Consider the following 18,239-nt stretch of genomic DNA (forward strand, 5'->3'; position numbering starts at 1 on the left):
CATTTTCATTCATGATTTTATCGATTTGGGTCATCTCCCTTTTCTTTTTGAGAAGCCTGGCTAGAGGTTTATCAATTTTGTTTATTTTTTCAAGAAACCAACTCTTGGTTTCATTGATCTGCTCTACAGTTTTTTTTAGATTCTATATTGTTTATTTCTGCTCTGATCTTTATGATTTCTCTTCTTCTGCTGGGTTTAGGCTGTCTTTGCTGTTCTGCTTCTATTTCCTTTAGGTGTGCTGTGAGATTTTGTATTTGGGATTTTTCTCGTTTCTTGAGATAGGCCTGGATTGCAATGTATTTTCCTCTCAGGACTGCCTTCGCTGCATCCCAAAGCATTTGGATTGTTGTATTTTCATTTTCATTTGTTTCCATATATTTTTTAATTTCTTCTCTAATTGCCTGGTTGACCCATTCATTCTTTAGTAGGGTGTTCTTTAACCTCCATGCTTTTGGAGGTTTTCCAGACTTTTTCCTGTGGTTGATTTCAAGCTTCATAGCATTGTGGTCTGAAAGTATGCATGGTATAATTTCAATTCTTGTAAACTTATGAAGGGCTGTTTTGTGACCCAGTATGTGATCTATCTTGGAGAATGTTCCATGTGCACTCGAGAAGAAAGTATATTGTGTTGCTTTGGGATGCAGAGTTCTAAATATATCTGTCAAGTCCATCTGATCCAATGTATCATTCAGGGCCCTTGTTTCTTTATTGACTGTGTGTCTAGATGATCTATCCATTTCTGTAAGTGGGGTGTTAAAGTCCCCTGCAATTACCACATTCTTATCAATAAGGTTGCTTATGTTTGTGAGTAATTGTTTTATATATTTGGGGGCTCCCGTATTTGGCGCATAGACATTTATAATTGTTAGCTCTTCCTGATGGAGAGACCCTGTGATTATTATATAATGCCCTTCTTCATCTCTTGTTACAGCCTTTAATTTAAAGTCTAGTTTGTCTGATATAAGTGTGGCTACTCCAGCTTTCTTTTGACTTCCAGTGGCATGATAAATAGTTCTCCATCCCCTCACTCTCAATCTGAAGGTGTCCTCAGGTCTAAAATGAGTCTCTTGTAGACAGCAAATAGATGGGTCTTGTTTTTTTATCCATTCGGATACCCTATGTCTTTTGGTTGGTGCATTTAGTCCATTTACATTCAGTGTTATTATAGAAAGATATGGGTTTAGAGTCATTGTGATGTCTGTAGGTTTCATGCTTGTAGAGATGTCTCTGGTACTTTGTCTCACGGGATCCCCCTTAGGATCTCTTGTAGGGCTGGTTTAGTGGTGATGGATTCCTTCAGTTTTTATTTGTTTGGGAAGACCTTTATCTCTCCTATTCTAAATGACAGACTTGCTGGATAAAGGATTCTCGGCTGCATATTTTTTCTGTTCATCACATTGAAGATCTGCCATTCCTTTCTGGCCTGCCAAGTTTCAGTAGAGAGATCGGTCATGAGTCTTATAGGTCTCCCTTTATAGGTTAGAGCACGTTTATCCCTCGCTGCTTTCAGAATTTTCTCTTTATCCTTGTATTTTGCCAGTTTCACTATGATATGTCGTGCAGAAGATCGATTCCAGTTACGTCTGAAGGGAGTTCTCTGTGCCTCTTGGATTTCAATGCCTTTTTCCTTCCCCAGATCCGGGAAGTTCTCAGCTATTATTTCTTCAAGTACACCTTCAGCACCTTTCCCTCTCTCTTCCTCCTCTGGAATACCAATTATGCGTAGATTATTTCTCTTTAGTGCATCACTTAGTTCTCTAATTTTCCCTCATACTCCTGGATTTTTTTGTCTCTCTTTTTCTCAGCTTCTTCTTTTTCCATAATTTTATCTTCTAGTTCACCTGTTCTCTCCTCTGCTTCTTCAATCTGAGCCGTGGTCATTTCCATTTTATTTTGCAGCTCGTTTATCGCATTTTTTAGCTCCTCCTGACTATTCCTTAGTCCCTTGATCTCTGTAGCAAGAGATTCTCTGCTGTCCTCTATACTGTTTTCAAGCTCAGTGATTAATTTTATGACTGTTATTCTAAATTCACTTTCTGTTATATTGTTTAAATCCTTTTTGATAACTTCGTTAGCTGTTGTTATTTCCTGGAGATTCTTTCGAGGGGAATTGTTCCATTTGGTCATTTTGGATAGTCCCTGGAGTGGTGCGGGACTTCGGGGCACTTCCCCTGTGCTGTCTTGAATAACTTGCGTTGGTGGGCGGGGCCGCAGTCCGACCTGATGTCTGCCCCCAGCCCACCGCTGGGGCCACAGTCAGACTGGTGTGTGCCTTCTCTTCCCCTCTCCTAGGGGCGGGATTCACTGTGGGGTGGCGTGGCCTGTCTGGGCTACTTGCACACTGCCACGCTTGTGGTGCTGGGGATGTGGCATATTAGCTGGGGTGGATCGGCAAGGTGCACAGGGGCGGGAGGGGCAGGCTCAGCTAGCTTTTCCTTCGGAGATCCACTTCGGGAGGGGCCCTGCGGTACTGGGAGGGAGTCAGACCCATCAGAGGGATGGATCTGCAGAAGCACAGCGTTGGGTGTTTGCGCGGTGCAAGCCAGTTCCCTGGCAGGAACCGGTTCCCTTTGGGATTTGGGCTGGGGGATGGGCGAGGGAGATGGCGCTGGCGAGCGCCTTTGTTCCCCGCCAAACTGAGCTCCGTCGTCCGGGGGCTCAGCAGCTCTCCCTCCCTTTGTCCTCCAGCCTTCCCACTTTCCGAGCAGAGCTGTTAGCTTATGACCTCCCAGACGCTAAGTCGCGCTTGCTGTCGGAACACAGTCCATCAGGCCCCTCCGCTTTTGCCAGCCAGACTCGGGGGCTCTGCTTGGCCAGCGGGCCGCCCCTCCGCCCCGGCTCCCTCCCACCAGTCCGTGGAGCGCGCACCGCCTCGCCGCCCTTCCTACCCTCTTCCGTGGGCCTCTCGTCTGCGCTTGGCTCCGGAGACTCCGTTCTGCTAATCCTCTGGCGGTTTTCTGGGTTATTTAGGCAGGTGTAGGTGGAATCTAAGTGATCAGCAGGACGCGCGGTGAGCCCAGCGTCCTCCTACGCCGCCTTCTCGATTCCACCATTTTTCTACCTTTGTGACCTTGGGCAACTTATTGAGGCTCGTCAACTCACTCTCCCTCGCCGGTTTCGATGGGGACACTAGCGTGAGGCCAAAATGTGACGACAAATAAATGTGATAAAGAACTTGCTCATTAAACGTACCGTCTGGCACAGGGTAAGCGTTTGTTGTATTTTAGCTCTTCTATCACCGTTAGTACTGCTACGCTTGCTGTTGTTCTGGTCATTAGTGACTCTTACACCGGTGGAGTCCAGCTCGCTTTTCTGGAATTTGTTACACTTTTTCAATGCTCCCGTAAAATACAGAGTCTGGTTTAAGTCACGTTCTGAACGTGTGACTAGTTAAAAGTAGCACCTGAAGAAGCATCACATTCTCACTCATATTTCAGGGGATGTTAGTAGCATGAGGGTTTGGGCATTGTCTTTGCCCTCCTGGTTTTCGTTATTGCCCCCCCCACACACCCCCCACAGGGAGTCCTTCAAAAATGTCTTTTTCCCAAAGACCTCTTCCAGTGAAAACTTAATACCACAGATCTGCTATATACCTGTTTATGTGCTATCACGCTTCAGAGGGCTAGAAACCACTGGAATATTAAAGGGTTTTTTTTTTTGTCTCCTAAGAACCAATTTTCACACCCATGGGGGCAATAGCACCCCTAATTGGTATTGCACATGATTTAGCGCAGTGGTTCTCCACCAAGGGCAGGTTGCCTCCCAGGGGACATTTGTCAATGTCTGGAGATATTTTTGGTTGCCTCAACGGGGCAGGGGGGATGCTACTGATATCTCGTAGGCAGAGGCCAGGGCCCAGAATGTCAACAGCGCCAAGAAGGTGAAACCCTGCTCCTAGAGGACGATGGCAAAGTTCAAATGAACCCGGAATAACCCAGAAATTGTTAAGGAAGGTGCAGATGGGCCGTGCCAGCTCTAAGGCACAAGACAGAGAATAGCAGCAGCTGGGCTCCTGACCTTCAGGTCAAACCTGTGGACAACATGGTTTACTTTTTGCTCTTTCTGTCCAATATGTGTCAAAATATGTGTAAACGCTTCAAGTGTGTGTTTAGTGACAACTTTGTCTCCCGGTTTTCCTACGGATGGATCTTGCTTTATGAAACAGATGAATTCCTGAAAAGTAGGAACTCATCACCTGTGCGTTGCATTTAGTCCTCTGATGTCCTTCCGTTATATCTTGAGAGGCTCGTCTTCCTTCTGAGTCGATCCTCATTTGAGCTAGCTCCTACCATTGTTGCTTTGAATCTAAGTTTGGTGGCCCCTCGGCCTCTCCGGGTTTTAGCCAATGGGGACAGCTGAAGAGAGGGTCCAGATTTATATTCAAGGTGAGCCAGCCTGTGCTCTGATGGGCGTGGTCCCGGTCCCGTGTCCGTAGCTCCTGGCTCCCCCGTGTCCCTGTCACACTCACACTCCCTTTTTCTGCTGCCCAGAGTTGGCGTCGAGGAGCCCTCCGAAGAGGACCAGAACGCACGCCGCTCACAGTACTTCAGGTGACACAAGGGCGTCCTCAGAAACCAATTAACCGGGCCTGGCTTCTCTCCTCCTCCTAACCTGAGATGTTTCTCTCCATGCTGTTTTGTCTCTTTCTTCCTCCCTGTGTGTGCCAACCCCCTGCCCCTTCCAGCAAAGGGGCAAGAGGTCGGGTCACGTCTAACCCTTTTTCCCGCCCTTTCTCTGGGTTGATTGATGTGTCGGTGTTCCTGAGATTCTGTCCCCTTGCCCTGCATATTGGACAACGTGTGTCAACACCAAGGCCGGAGATGGCAAGTGTCTCTCCCTTCTTTTACCACTGAGCTTAGCGTTGAGAGCAGTCCATTTTCAGAGCCACGATCTTTTACCACAAAGTCTTGTTTCTGGTCTAGTAGACAAGGCTTTTACCTCCTAAAGACAACTAGAATTGTTTTTTAATGGTTATTTATTTTTGAGACAGACAGAGTGCAAATGGGGGAGGCACAGAGAGAGAGAGAGTGGGGGAGACACAGAATCAGAAGCAGGCTCCGGGCTCCGAGCTGTCAGCACAGAGCCCAACTCGGGGCTCGAACTCAGGAGATCATGACCTGAGCCGGAGTCCGACACTTAACTGACTGAGCCACCCAGGCGCCCCAAGAGAACTAGCATTTGATATTTCCGCCATGACTGGAGAATCAGTCTTAATCAAGCACCAACACTCTCTTAGATTTTTAAGTCTGTATTTGTGTACTTGTACCTTATGGTGAATCAGAAGATACAAAAAGCGTTGTTTTTTATTTTTTTTATTTATTGATTTTTCAGTATATGAAATTTATTGTCACATTGGTTTCCATACAACACCCAGTGCTCATCCCAAAAGGTCTTTATCTTCTGGTTTAAAAAAAGAGTTGTTTTTTAAACCAGAAGATAAAGACTCTTTTAATGCAGTTTGTTTCTCAGTGTTCATCCAACTTTACAATTGGATTAGGCTTAAGAGTGGCAATGTTGAGCAAGCAGAGCAAAGACTTTAATGTTTCTTTTTTCCTTCCTGATCTGATTCTCAATGCTGGTAGATAAACCAGCGCAGAATAGGCTTGAAGTCTGTTCTCGCCACTGTGAAAGTACGTCACTGAGGGCAGCAGAGAGAATAGCGATGCCTGTCATCAGGCATGTTCATCACGATATCACCAGGCTCCAGATATACTGTAATGATGTCCATATAATTAAAGGAAGCTGTTAAATTCCCTGGGTTCACATTTTTCTCTACTGTTTAAAATACACATGCATGCATGCACACACACACACACACACACACACACACGGTAACTTTTGGAGACCTGACTCTAGGTACCAGTTAAGTTGCAGAGGAAACCCTTTCTTTTGAAATATCCCACCTTCAGGAAGGAAGGTCCTTTGGGCAAAGTACAAGTTATTACCCTTGGGACGTTCGAGAATTCCGACTATGATCTGGTGTTCAGGGCTTTGCATGAAGGTATGTGTCTCATGGTCCTCCAATTATTTAGGACCTCAGCCATTCAAATTTTTGAAAAGTTATCGATTAAAGTGGAACACTTCTAAAATTCCTGGCATTTCATGGCATTTTATACAGCAGCTGCTCCCAAGGTACTTAGACCAGAGGGAAATTATTCACCTTCTTTCTGTATTTATTCATTCCAGAATGAGCACATTCGTTTGCTTGCTTTGTTTTCTCTTTTGGTGTGAAACTGAGTGAAATTTCAACTGCTCAGCGGCCCGCCCCATGTGGCCCGTGGCTAGCACATTGGACAGCGCAGATCTAGACCACTACCATCGTTGCAGAAAGTTCTGCTGGACAGCGTGGATCTAGAATCATTCCCAGGTTCCCCCAAACAAAATGTTGAACATTACGGGTTTGAGATGAGGTTAAGGTGGCCCTACTTTTGTGAGTTTATCAAGTCCTTTCAACGTGTTGTGCGTTGTTGTTTTGCCTTCCGGCCTGGCCACGGCGGGCCCAGGAGAAAGAGTTCCACTGACACTGCCAGGACTCGAGTGAGAATAGTCACAACCTAGTCTTTCTAAGCAGCTCTTGTTCCACAGAATTTGATTCTTGTGAAACAAGTTGTTTGCCTCTTAATAGAGATTCGTTAAAAGAATAGAGGAGGCTAAATTTCACGTGGCAGCTTTTATTGTATTTGGTTTTGTTTTCGTTGTCGTAATACAGGGCATACGTGACCTTTTCTCTTGCCCGTCGCCTTCCTATTTCATCTAGGCCAGCAAAGTCCATTTGTTTCATCTTTGCTGACATAGAAGCCACTTATGAAGGCTCATTACACCTGTTTCGAAATTCAAAGTACAGAAAGGAGAGATTATGAGTGGCAGGTCTGGGCCGCCATGTCCTTGGCCATACTGCATTCCATGCCCTTCAGATCCCAGAATCTCATTGCTCCTGCCCCACAGTATGGTTAGGCCTTTTGGTTAGGCCGAGGACAGCTGTGTCACCTGGCATTCTGGCAGGCCGTCTGAGAAATGCCGGGGTAACCACTGCTCCGCCCCTCTGAGTCTGCATGGGGGAGCTCATCCAAGTGAACTAGCCTGCCATTAAGTGGCTTCGTGCTGCCGTAGAATCCAAAGAGCAAGGCCTCATACTGGATTCCTAGCCGTTGATCTTACAAATGCTGACAAACTCACCATACAGAGAACTTTTCTCTGCGAACTCTATGTTCATTCGTTCAGAGTCTCCAAAACAGGTGAGGGCTCAAAATCAAGAGCGAGGAAGCCCATATGCGACCCCTCCTCTAGCACTCTGATGCATTAGACACATCGGGTACATGGAGGCCCTGGTGTGACGTTTTTAAGGGACAACCCTGAGGCCTCTGAAATGGACGGATTTCCGGTCAGAAAATCTCTGTGAGATTTGTTGCTCGGAGGTCCCCCGGATAACGTCCGGTGATGACGACGAGCCTCCAAGCCTCAGAACCTCCTGCCTGGAGGCAGCTCCTAGACACAGAGCAAAAGTCCATCTAACTCCCTGCAAAGGTCCTCCCAAGCCCCAGGCCCGTAGGGAGGAACTCTGGTGTCAGGTACACCAGGCTTTAGCTAGAAGAGTAGGCACTCAGCGAATATTTGCCAGACGTGTGCATTCATCCTGTGGTTTTCAACTCTGCCTTCCGCGACATCTGGGAGATCTGTCCCCTTTCCCTCCAGAGCACCCCTTTCCGGGGCTCCACGCCTTGGGTGAGTGCCGGACAGACCTGGAATGAGACAGGGCGGAGGTTGGCTTGGCGAGGAGGTTGTCTTCTGTTTCCCTTTTCCATTCGTCTCTTTTCTCAAGACGTGACGCGGCATCACAGGTGGGAAAGAGGCAGGGACAGGGAGAAAAGTAAGGTGTGCACACACCGGGCTGCAGAGACCCTTGGTTGAGGCCCCTTGGTACCTCCCTTTAAGCTCAAGTTACACCTGCCAAAAAAAAAAAAAAACCCAAAAAACAAAAAAAGCTGCGTTCTCAGTTTACAGTTCTTTGCAGCACCCAAGGGAGTGAGGGAAGACAGAGAATGTTCCTGGCCTCCTTGTTTTCTCCCCCATTTCCCCATGCTCTCCGTGTCATGGGCATCACAGCTTTCTGCCTCCAAGTGAGGAAGGTGCAGGGCAACTCAACCCCAGTAGGCGCATGGGATTCGCTGTGAGCGGATCTCACCACTTGGCCTTTTCCGTCTGCCTTCAGTTGTTGATCTCGAATGTGCCGGTTCTCAGGTCGTCTCTGCTGCAGGAGGACGCGGGGGCCACCAGGACAAAACGTTAATGATGTGCACGCTCGGGTATCGAGGCGACGTGTACGGACGGCTGCAACTTTATTTGAATGCCTCTGAAAAATTAGACAGCCGATAGAGACATGGCTAGATATGCGATAAAGAAACTCCAGCAAAATATCAACAGTGGCGTCTAGGTGTTCACTATGAATTCCTCCAGCACTGCCCTGGACATGTGAAACATCCTGTACCAGATGTTTGGGGAATTCAAAGGTCAGGGCAGAGGGGAGGAAGCAGCAGAAAGGAAAAGGTGGGGGGCAGTGGGATCCCCCCTCGGATAACTCGGACCATCTGGTGCCGTTCCCCAGAGACCAGGATAGGGTGTGAGCACACGGGACTTCTTGCCTCTTCTGCCCCCTGGGCTCTGGCATGGTACGTGACCTCTTTCTCACGACTTTTGCATGGCGGCCTTCCTCTTCTTTTAGCTAACTACTCCTTCCGCTTCCGGGAGATGGTCAGCCCTCTTGGCTACTTGCCGCCAGCATGGCCGCCACGGTCCAAGCTAACACTCTCCGTTTTTCTCCTTGTCTTTCTCCCTGGCGACTTCTAGAGTCGGAGTTGACCCAGATCAAGACCCACCACCCAACAACGACAGCTTTCAAGTCTTACAAGGGGTAAGTCACAAGAGATGCTCCTTCCAGGGGAAGACATTGTTAAAAACAGCTAAAGTTGGGGCGCCTGGGTGGCTCAGTCGGTTGAGCGTCCAGCTCGGCTTGAGCTCGGGTCATGATCTCATGGTTCATGGGTTCTAGCCCTGCGTTGGGCTCTGTGCTGACAGCGCAGAGCCTGCTTGGGATTCTCTCTCTCCCTGTCTCTGCGCCCCTCCCCTGCTCATGTTCTCTCTCCCTCTCTCTCTGCCCTTCCCCTGCTTACACATGCATGTTTGCTCTATCTCTCAAAATAAGTAAACTTTTTTTTAAATAGCTACAATTTATTGAGCATTTACTACATGCCAGGCGTCTTTACATGGATTCCCTCACTGTGAGCATGATAACAACCTCATGAGGTAGGTACCGTTATCCCCATTTTACAGATTAGAAGCTGGAGTTTGAGAGTCTAAGTGAGTCGTCTACAGTTGGAGAATTAGAAAGTCATGAAGGCGGGACTTGACCGTGGAGTCAACGTTCTTAAACAACATATTGAGGGGTAGGCCGGCCAGGAAGAGCATTCAAGCTAAGTCCCTGACTGCCTACTTTCTGAGCATGGGTATTTGAGTACACTGGTGGTGGGCTCGCCATCGCTGGGTCAGAGTCTGTCAGCGGTGCCCACACAGGGGAAGGAGAGGGCTGGGGTCTGACTCTCCAGTGTAGGGAATCTGAGGTAGAGAGGAAGGATGTGGCTGATCACAGGCCGTCCTGTTCCTCCAGGGCCTGGAATCCTCTACAACTGAGTTCCCCTCGAGCCCGCTAAGGGCAGAGAACAAGACTCATACCCCCCACCTCCCACCGTAGGGGCTGAAGGTCATAATGGTTAAGGCTCAGGCGGGGTGGTGCCAGCCGGGACGGCCTGGGACAGAGTGCCAGGGAGGGCAGCTGTTGAGGCTGCCAGCAGAGGAGCCCCGTGGCAGCATCGAGTGTGACTGGCAGGGAAGAGTCGTCCCCGCTGCTGCAGAGAATCTGCTCCGGTTACTGTTGCGGCATATAACAAACCGCACCAGGCATAGGAAAGTGAGCAGCAGATCCTCTGGCTCATGGATTCTCGAGGCCAGGAAGTCGGAAAGGGCAGAATACGGGCTGCTTGCCTTTGCTCCGAATAGAAAGCTGGGGGCTGGCATCATCCAAAGACTCATTCACTCCTGTATCTGGCACCTGGGCTGGGAGAACCCCAAAGACTAGGGCAGCCGGCCGGAATGCCTGCGCCTGGCTCCGCCACGTGGCCTCGGGGTATCGGACTTCTTACGCGATGGCTCAGGGTTCCGAGAGCCAGTGTCCCAGAAGGCAAGGTGGAAGCTACGTGGCCATTCCTGACCCTGGATGTCTCCCGGTGTCACATCTGTGACTTTCTGGTGGTCACAGTGAGCTGCTCGAGCCAGCCCAGATTCAAGGGGGAGGGGAGAGGGACTGTCACCTCTTTATGGGAGGAGCGTCAACAAAGGGGCAGACGTGATTCTGAGCTGCTGCGACACCCTTGTCGTGTGTCCAGGTTCGCCCCTTCCCGAGGCTGGCATTTCCCGGGCAGGCAAGGTTGGGGGAAGAAGGGTTATATGACAGGAGCAGACATTTGTTACAAAATGCTATTACTTGGACTTAGGCATCAGGAAGTCTTTTATTCGGGATGGAATCTCCAGCGCTGAGCACAGTGCCTGGCAATGAGGGTGGGGGGTGGGGTGGGGTGTTCTCGGTGGCTATTTGATGGGCAGATGGGGGGACGGCAGGAGTTAACAGTACCGCTGGCAAGGTTCCCAACCCCTCGTGTGTGTTGTGCGTGAAGCCACAGCGGGCATTTCCCTCTTTTCCAGTCAGCTTGGAATTGCACCGAATCCTAAATCCAGGCTACATATTGAAGATTCCAGGGGACCTTCTAAACGGCTCCATCCTGCACACCAGATTTAGCAAGTGTTGCAAAGTGTTGTGCTGTGCCGGGCCGGGAGGTGCCGCTACGGCTTTTTCCGATCTCCTTCTCAGGGGTGGTCACATCTTGGTGGTGATGCTCCTTCAGGGACACAAAACCACGACCTCTGAAAGACCTGGACATCTTCAGAAGAGATTCTATTAGAACTGGCCGTTGTGTTGGGAGCTTGAAGTTTCAATGAGAAATTCTTTGTGAAATGTTGCCATTGGACTCTAGTTTTGATTGAGGAGTTTGGAAAACAAGCGTTCGGGACTTGTGCACCTAGAAGCTAATTTAGAGCATAACACTTAGGGGCGCCCGGGTGGCTCAGTCGGTTGAGCGTCCGACTTCGGCTCAGGTCATGATCTCACGGTTTGTGAGTTTGCGCCCCGCGTTAGGCTCTGTGCTGACAGCTCAGAGCCTGGAATCTGCTTCGGATTCTGTGACTCCCTCTCTCCCCCCCACTGCTCCCCCCGCCTCAAAAATAAATAAATAAACTTTAGTGTATAACCCTTAGTGAGATCTTGAAACTCACTATAAGAAAACCCTGGGTGAAGTGTCTTTATTTCACTCAATGGAAAATAATGGCTCTGGTGGGATATGACTGCCCTATTCCAAAGCCTCCTCTCCAGGACCGCGGCTGGTCAAGATGAATTTTGTGAGAAAAACAGGCCAATTCCAGCTGGATAGCCAGGGTTTGGAGAGATTTCAGCTTGTCAGTTCCAGATGAGTCAAACTTTCCCAGCCCTTTTGCTGTTGTTGTTGTTGTTGTTATTGTTGTTGTTGTTGTTTTTGTTGTTTTTGTTGTTGTTTTAATTGCCCCTGCCTCTGGATTTAAGCATGTCTGAAAGGAAGCACCTGAAATGGTTTGGTTGGTTTCATGTGGCGGAACCTACTGTTCATCTCATAAGAAATTCACATGGCAACCCTTGGCTTGTAACGAGACTTAGAAACAAACTGGCGTGTCACTTCTCCATGGAAATGTTTGAGAAAGCTGTGGGTCCCAAGTGCTAAGCGTTCTGGCACTGCATTCAGCCCATGCAGTGACAGCTAAGATAATGCACCCTGCCCCAGGCGGGGTGAGTTTCAGGAGCCTCCCTAGATGGGTCCGGAGGGGTCATCAGTGTTCCCGATGGCTCCCTGGAGGGCCCTTTGGGCCAATTGCGAATGGGCAGGCGCTGGTGACTTCTGCTGCACTCCCAGTGGCACCCGTTGGCCGCCTCTAACCAGGATCTGCTGTCACATCAGCCCCTTGACCTCCCTCCTCCCAAGCCTCTCACACAGTCATGCAGAGGGCCGTCAAAATGAGTTCCACTGTCATTTTGAAAGTCTTTCAAGATTGCTGTCAGACTAGGGGGGGGAAAGGCGAACTTCAAGTTTGGTTTCCCGGGGGGCACCTTCTTAAAGGTGACTTTAAGTACCTCAAGGGCCTTATCTCTCTCAGTCCTCCTGGCCTGACCTTCTCGGTCCAGCGAGGCGCTAACAGCAGGGCTGGGAGCACTCAGTGGTCACGAGCAACAGGAAAACAGAGAAATAAATGGGCTCCCTCATTTTTGGGTGAAATCCTGGGTTCTTGCAGTTTCCCCTGAAAGGGATCCAGGTCACACGCTCAGTGATGTCATGAAACTGAAATCCTAAGTGGGGGAAGTCCAGATGTTTGTTCCCCATTAGCAAAGAAAGGGCAGCTTTCTTCACCGCATGTTCCAAATGATCTTCTGAAAAACAAACAGGAAAGTGACATCTGACAGGAGCGAATTTGTTATGACAGTGCGGTTTTCCTCACTGGATCTAGAAGCCCAGAATGTTAGCTCATGTGAGCGAGGGAAAGGGGCTTCTGGCTAGGACTTTTGGCTTTTCTGTGAGGGAAGCATAAGAATATCGTGGGCAGACTTCGGCTTCACCTCCCTGGCAAGTTTGACTCATTAGAACAAAACAAAACAAAAACCTCAGTTGCTTTGTTTCTCCGGAGGTCTTGGTGACTTTGCAACCAAAACAAAAACAAGCCCAGCTGGAGGCAAGCTGCCTGGGCCTGGGGGTGGCCTCTCACCCCATTCAAGGGGGGAGCTGTTCCTGCCAGACAGAGCTGAGATTGACGTTGGCCGTTGGCTGGACGCGCAGACAAACCATTCACTTCCTTCCCCAAGTTTACAGAAGAGCACTGGTCGATGGGGCCGCTTTGGAGTAGCTAGGAGCACTTTGACTCTGAATTTATCCTGGCTTTCTCATCTCAGCAGGGCAAGATCACAAGCAGGATATTAATGGAATGTGGAGGATAGGACAGCACCGTGCGGGTGCGCGCACACCCTCGAGCAGAAAATCAGCTGTTATTGACCTATAACTCTTCTGGGTCCTTCTCCAGCTTTCCTCCAGGCTGAAATCTGATACCCAGTCACTTAAATCTTTGATTTCAAACAGTTGCTGTAGTGCCTTTTTTTTTTTTTCTTCAAATTCCTACTCTTTGACTCCCCTACCCCCACCACGCTTTTCTTTTTGTTCTGATTGCCTCCCTTGGTCCCTAATTTCCCTTTTGGCTATTCTTTTTTTTTTTTTCCTAGAAGTTCACAATTAACATTAATTCACTCATTTGACAAATGTGTACTGAGCACCTGTTCTATTTCAGACATTCTTTCAGGCTCTGGGGATACATCTGCAAAGGGGACACATGAATCCGCATCCTTAAGGGTGTGGTGACAATGTGGTGAAGGGTAAGAGTGGCGACTGCCAGATGTGAGATCAGTAGATCTGTCCTTGCTGCCCGAGTGTCCCCATGGACCAGAAGCCTGGGCATCATCAGAGAGCTTGTAAAAAGGCAGACTGTCAGGACCCGTCTAGACCCACTGAACCTGAACCTGCATTTTAAAAACCTGTTAGACCCCCTTCAGAGAAGCATTGGCCCCACCATCCCAGGGACATGAAAAAGGCCCAAACTGGGTCGTATCACTTATTTTACTCTTTTGTTCTGCATTAGATTTCTAGAGCCACCGTAACGGATCCAGTGGCTTCAACCAACAGTCTCCGCTGGTTTCTCCGTTTCAAGGCCAAAATGAAGGCGTTGGGTGGGGTTGGGCTCTGGGCAAGAACCCCCTGCCAGACTCATTCAGATTACTGGCAGAATTCAATTCCGTGTGGTTATAGGACTACAGTCCTATTTCCTTGCTGACCATTGGCCCAGGGTCAAGCTCATGTCCTGGAAGCACGTGCATTTCCTGCTCTGTGGCCCCCTCTGTCTTCAAAGTCAGCAACAGCAGGGTGCGTCCCTGTCACACTTCGAATCCTTCCTGCCCCTTCTTCCACCGCAACTCTCTCGTTTGCCCTCTTTGTCTATTTTTAAGGACCTGTGTGATTGCACTGGGCCTCCTAGAAAACTGCAAGTCCATCTACAAAGCCCCTTTTGCCGGGTATCATAACATACAGGCTCCAGGGATTCGGAGATAGAAATCTTTGTGGGGGAGGGGGGCAGTGTGCTGCTCTTCCTCTGAAAAAAACCATAAGCTGTTCTCACTACTCTACTGACCTTAAGTTTAAACTTTTCTATCTTTTAACAGTAAGAACTCAGTTCTTTAATCTGCTTTCTTTTTCTTCATCGCACTTGTCACTGTATACATATCTGTCTATCTTCCCCTGCTCTCCCTGCCCCCCCCCCGAAACGTGCTCCTTGAGGGGCAAGTGCTAATAACATCATTCCTTTTTGTCTCCAGTACCCATCATGGTGCCTGGCACACAGTAGGTGCTTAATGTATGCAGAAAAAAAATACACTCATTGTTATATCCCTGAAAATTGGTGATAAGGAGAGCCAGCGGTATTTTCTTCAAGGGGCTTCTCTCTTAGTAAGGTCAATACAAAGTTTAAGAATAAATCCCATGTGTAACTCGCAAGAACAGAGGGTAGAATGGGAATGACCAGGAGTTTGGGGGCGAGACAATTGGGGGGATGGTTAAGCGGACAGATCTGCAGCTAATAGATAAATACATGCTGCAGATCTCATGCCCAACATAATAAGTACAATCAACAGCCCTGTGTCGCCAAAAAAAAAAAAAAAACCAAAAAACTGATAATTATGTGACAAGAAATAGATGTTCACTAATGCTACAGTAGTAATCATACAACAGGGTCACACAACAAGACAATGGCACAGTCAGGGGTAGAATTAGGATTTGGACCCCCATAGTTGGTTGAGGAAGCCTGTGACACTCATTACATATATCCCTTGGACTGCTGTGTTGCCTTTGAAACATTTCTCAGAGAAGCCAGCCTTGTACCCAGCCCTGAAGGATGAATAGGGATCGCCCCGGCAAGGTGTTGTCAGTGGGAGAAGGGGACCATACGAAAGGATGTTGCGCTGAAGACATGGGGTGTAAACCCTCCCGTGGGAATGCAGGTTTGGGGAGGGGGCATGGTGAGAGAGCAGGTCCCCGCTTTGTCTGTGGGCAGACACTTCCCCTGGTTTCTCCAAAGCCACCATATCTGGATTTATCCACATTCTTCCTGTACCTAGTCCTGCTTCTGGCACCATCTCTCAGAACGAGAAGTTGTTAGGCACCCCTGTTACAAAGTCATACCTGATATTTGCTCGGAACTTACAACTCGTAACATTTCAGGGCTACAAGGTGTCTCTTAGTTTCTTGCATTCAAGGTCCCTTTATCTTCCTTGTGGACGGCAGGCAGAGCTCTCTGAAGACCTTTTGTTAGTTTGTCTTCAGAAAGAAAGCTTTCCTTTGCTTTACTCTTTGTAATGGTCCTTCTTGGGACCTACCCGAGTCTCCTCGACAAGAGCTGCAGCGTTCCAGGTGGTGGTAACGCATTGGGTTTGGTGAGAGGTTAGGATGGGCTAGATGGGCAATGGGCATAAGGAGGGCACTTGTGATGAGTACTGGGCGTTATATGTAAGTGATGAATCACTAAATTCTACCTGAAACCAATACTCTACTATATGTTAACTAACTTGAATTTAAATTTTAAAAAAGGCATTACCTCCTAGTGTATCTAAAACTTTGGTGATATAGGATGTTTGACTCTGAGCTCAAGATCTCTAAAACTTACGGTTAAAAAAGAAGCCTCCGCCCCCCTCCCCACACCCCATTTCATTCCCTTTTCTCCAACTAAGCGTCTGTCCTCTTGTCTGTTCCTAGGATGGTCCGGATTCTGCCAGAGGGAACCGGACGAAGCAGGAGAGTGCGTGGCTCTTCAGGCTGTGGTACAGCTTTGACCACAAGTATCCTTTTCAGTGACCTCCCTGTACTCATGAAACAGCGGTGATGAAATTCTCTTGTTGAGTCATCCGTGAACAACTTCTGACGAGTAAGGAAGGCTGTGTGCGTGCTATAAGGTGCAGTCATGCCTCTCTTGGGCCACAGGCAATGATCGTTCAACCGTAGGTAGTCCCGGCAAACATCTCTCTGGCCAAGAGGAATCATTAGGGTAGCTACCCCACAGCCTGGTAGACTTGGGTGTGGCTCTTATGACCAAGGGAAATAAGCCTGTGTAGGTGAATTAGTTAAAATCACACGATGAAAGGTGCCACGGTCGGGAAGGAAAGCAGAACCTGAGCACTTTATCCGTGTGGGGAAGGTCACTTCTATGGGCCACCTGCATGGCCAACTCCACACTAGGAGATTCGCTTGGCCCTCAGGTGAAACTTAAAAACCCGAAAGTTCGTTCTCATAGTTTAACTTGACATCATGATCTAATGGGTAGGTGGTTCACATACAGTCTTGGAAAACATAAAAAAAATTCTTGAACTCTGTATGAATGGGACTGCAGAATATATATATCCTAGTGTCTGGTTTATTTCGCTTGACATCATTTGTGTGACTCATCCATGTTGTCATGTGTAGCTCTAGTTCACCTGTTTTCATTGCCGTATCGTATTTCACTGTATGAGTATACCGCCATTTACTTACCATTGATAGTTGATGAACACGTAGATTGTTTCTAGTTTAGAGCTAGTATGAAAAATACAGCTACGGGGGCGCCTGGGTGGCTCATTCGGCTAAGCGTCTGACTCTTGATTCTGGTTCAGGTCATGAACTCACAGTTCATGAGATCGAGCCCCGCGTCAGGCTGACATGGAACCTGCTTGGGATTCTCTCCCTCTCCCTCTGCCCCTCCCCTCCATCTCAAAAAAGAATACTGTTTATGAGCATTTTTGTCCATGTCTTCTGGTGCATGTATACATATATTTTTTTTGTTGGGAATATACCCAGGAGTGAAATGGCTGGGTAATAGGACATGCATTGGTTCAACTTTAAAAGATAGTGCCAAACAGTTTTACAAAATGGTAGTAGCACGTTACACACTCACCTCTAGGGTATGAGAGTTCTAGTCGCTCCACATCCCCACTGACTGTTGGTGTTGTCAGTCTTGGTAATTTTAGCAATTCTATTGAGTTTATAGTGGTATTTTATTATAGTTTTAATTTGCATTTATCTGATGACTAATAAGGTTGACCATCTTTCCATATATTTACTGGCCATTTGGTGTGTTCCTTTATGAAGCACCTGTTCAAGTCTCTTGCCCATTTTTCTTTTCGGTTGCCTACCTTTTCCCTACCATTTTGTAAGCATTCCTTAGGTATTCTGGATGTGAGTACTTTGCCAATTATATGTGATACAAAAATCTCTCCTTGTGACTTGCCTTTTCACTTCTAAATAGAATCTTTTGATAAACAAAAGGCCTTCATCCAGTTTATTGATCTTTTCCGGTTAGTAGTTTTCGTGTCCTATTGTGAAAATCTTTCTCTACCCCAAAGTCACGAAACCAGTTTCCTCTCTTATCTTCTAGAAACTTTATTGTTTATCTTCTGCACATCTATTTTTTTTTTTTTTTTTACTGAGTGATGGACATGGGCAACAAAAAAGTGTAGAGATCATTTGAGATGCTCTTGAGGAGGCTGTCATCCTTCAGAGCTGATGAACTTACATCTGGTCAGTGGCTAGGCAAGGGCATTAGCAGTTCCAGGTCACTGTAACCCAGTCAGGGGTAAAGGTCATTTGAAGCCGGGAATCAATTCCTGTGAGGACTGGTCTGTTTTCTGGTGGCCTTTTTTTCCCTAAGGTTCTAATGCAGAGCCTAAGGTGTTTCCATAGTCTTCCTCAGAAGGATAGGACTCCAGTTTTTGTCAGATTCACTCTATCTTTGTCAGTCTGTCAGATGCTCTACTCAGCTTCTCAGGTGCCTTTTGGGGAAATGTGGCCCACCAAGTACCAGGCTCACCTCTTGGATTTCTTCCACCAGATTCTGGCCCTCTTCACTGCCATGGCATCTATCTGATGCCATTAAGCAGCCGATTTGGTTGTGTTTTATTTTATGTTTTTATCTTTTGCCTAGCTCTTGTAGCTGCTCTCAGTGGAAACAGTGGTTCAAATTATCTTGTTTGCTATTAACTGAAATAGAAC

At 47.8% G+C, this 18,239-nt stretch overlaps 1 protein-coding gene across 1 annotated transcript in view; it reads left to right on the forward strand.

Annotated features, from left to right (window-relative positions):
- Positions 1 to 18,239, forward strand: part of SLC9A7 (solute carrier family 9 member A7) — a 136,874-nt gene that overhangs the window by 101,865 nt on the left and 16,770 nt on the right. Inside the window, exons 13-15 of the mRNA XM_081793224.1 lie at positions 4,491 to 4,550; positions 8,845 to 8,908; positions 15,975 to 16,057. Coding sequence (XP_081649350.1) covers positions 4,491 to 4,550; positions 8,845 to 8,908; positions 15,975 to 16,057 — 207 coding nt within the window. The remainder of the gene's footprint in view (positions 1 to 4,490; positions 4,551 to 8,844; positions 8,909 to 15,974; positions 16,058 to 18,239) is intronic.

This window comes from Panthera onca, chromosome X (assembly GCF_046562875.1).
Source record: "Panthera onca isolate mPanOnc1 chromosome X, mPanOnc1 haplotype 2, whole genome shotgun sequence".
In the NCBI taxonomy this organism is placed as follows: domain Eukaryota; kingdom Metazoa; phylum Chordata; class Mammalia; order Carnivora; family Felidae; genus Panthera; species Panthera onca.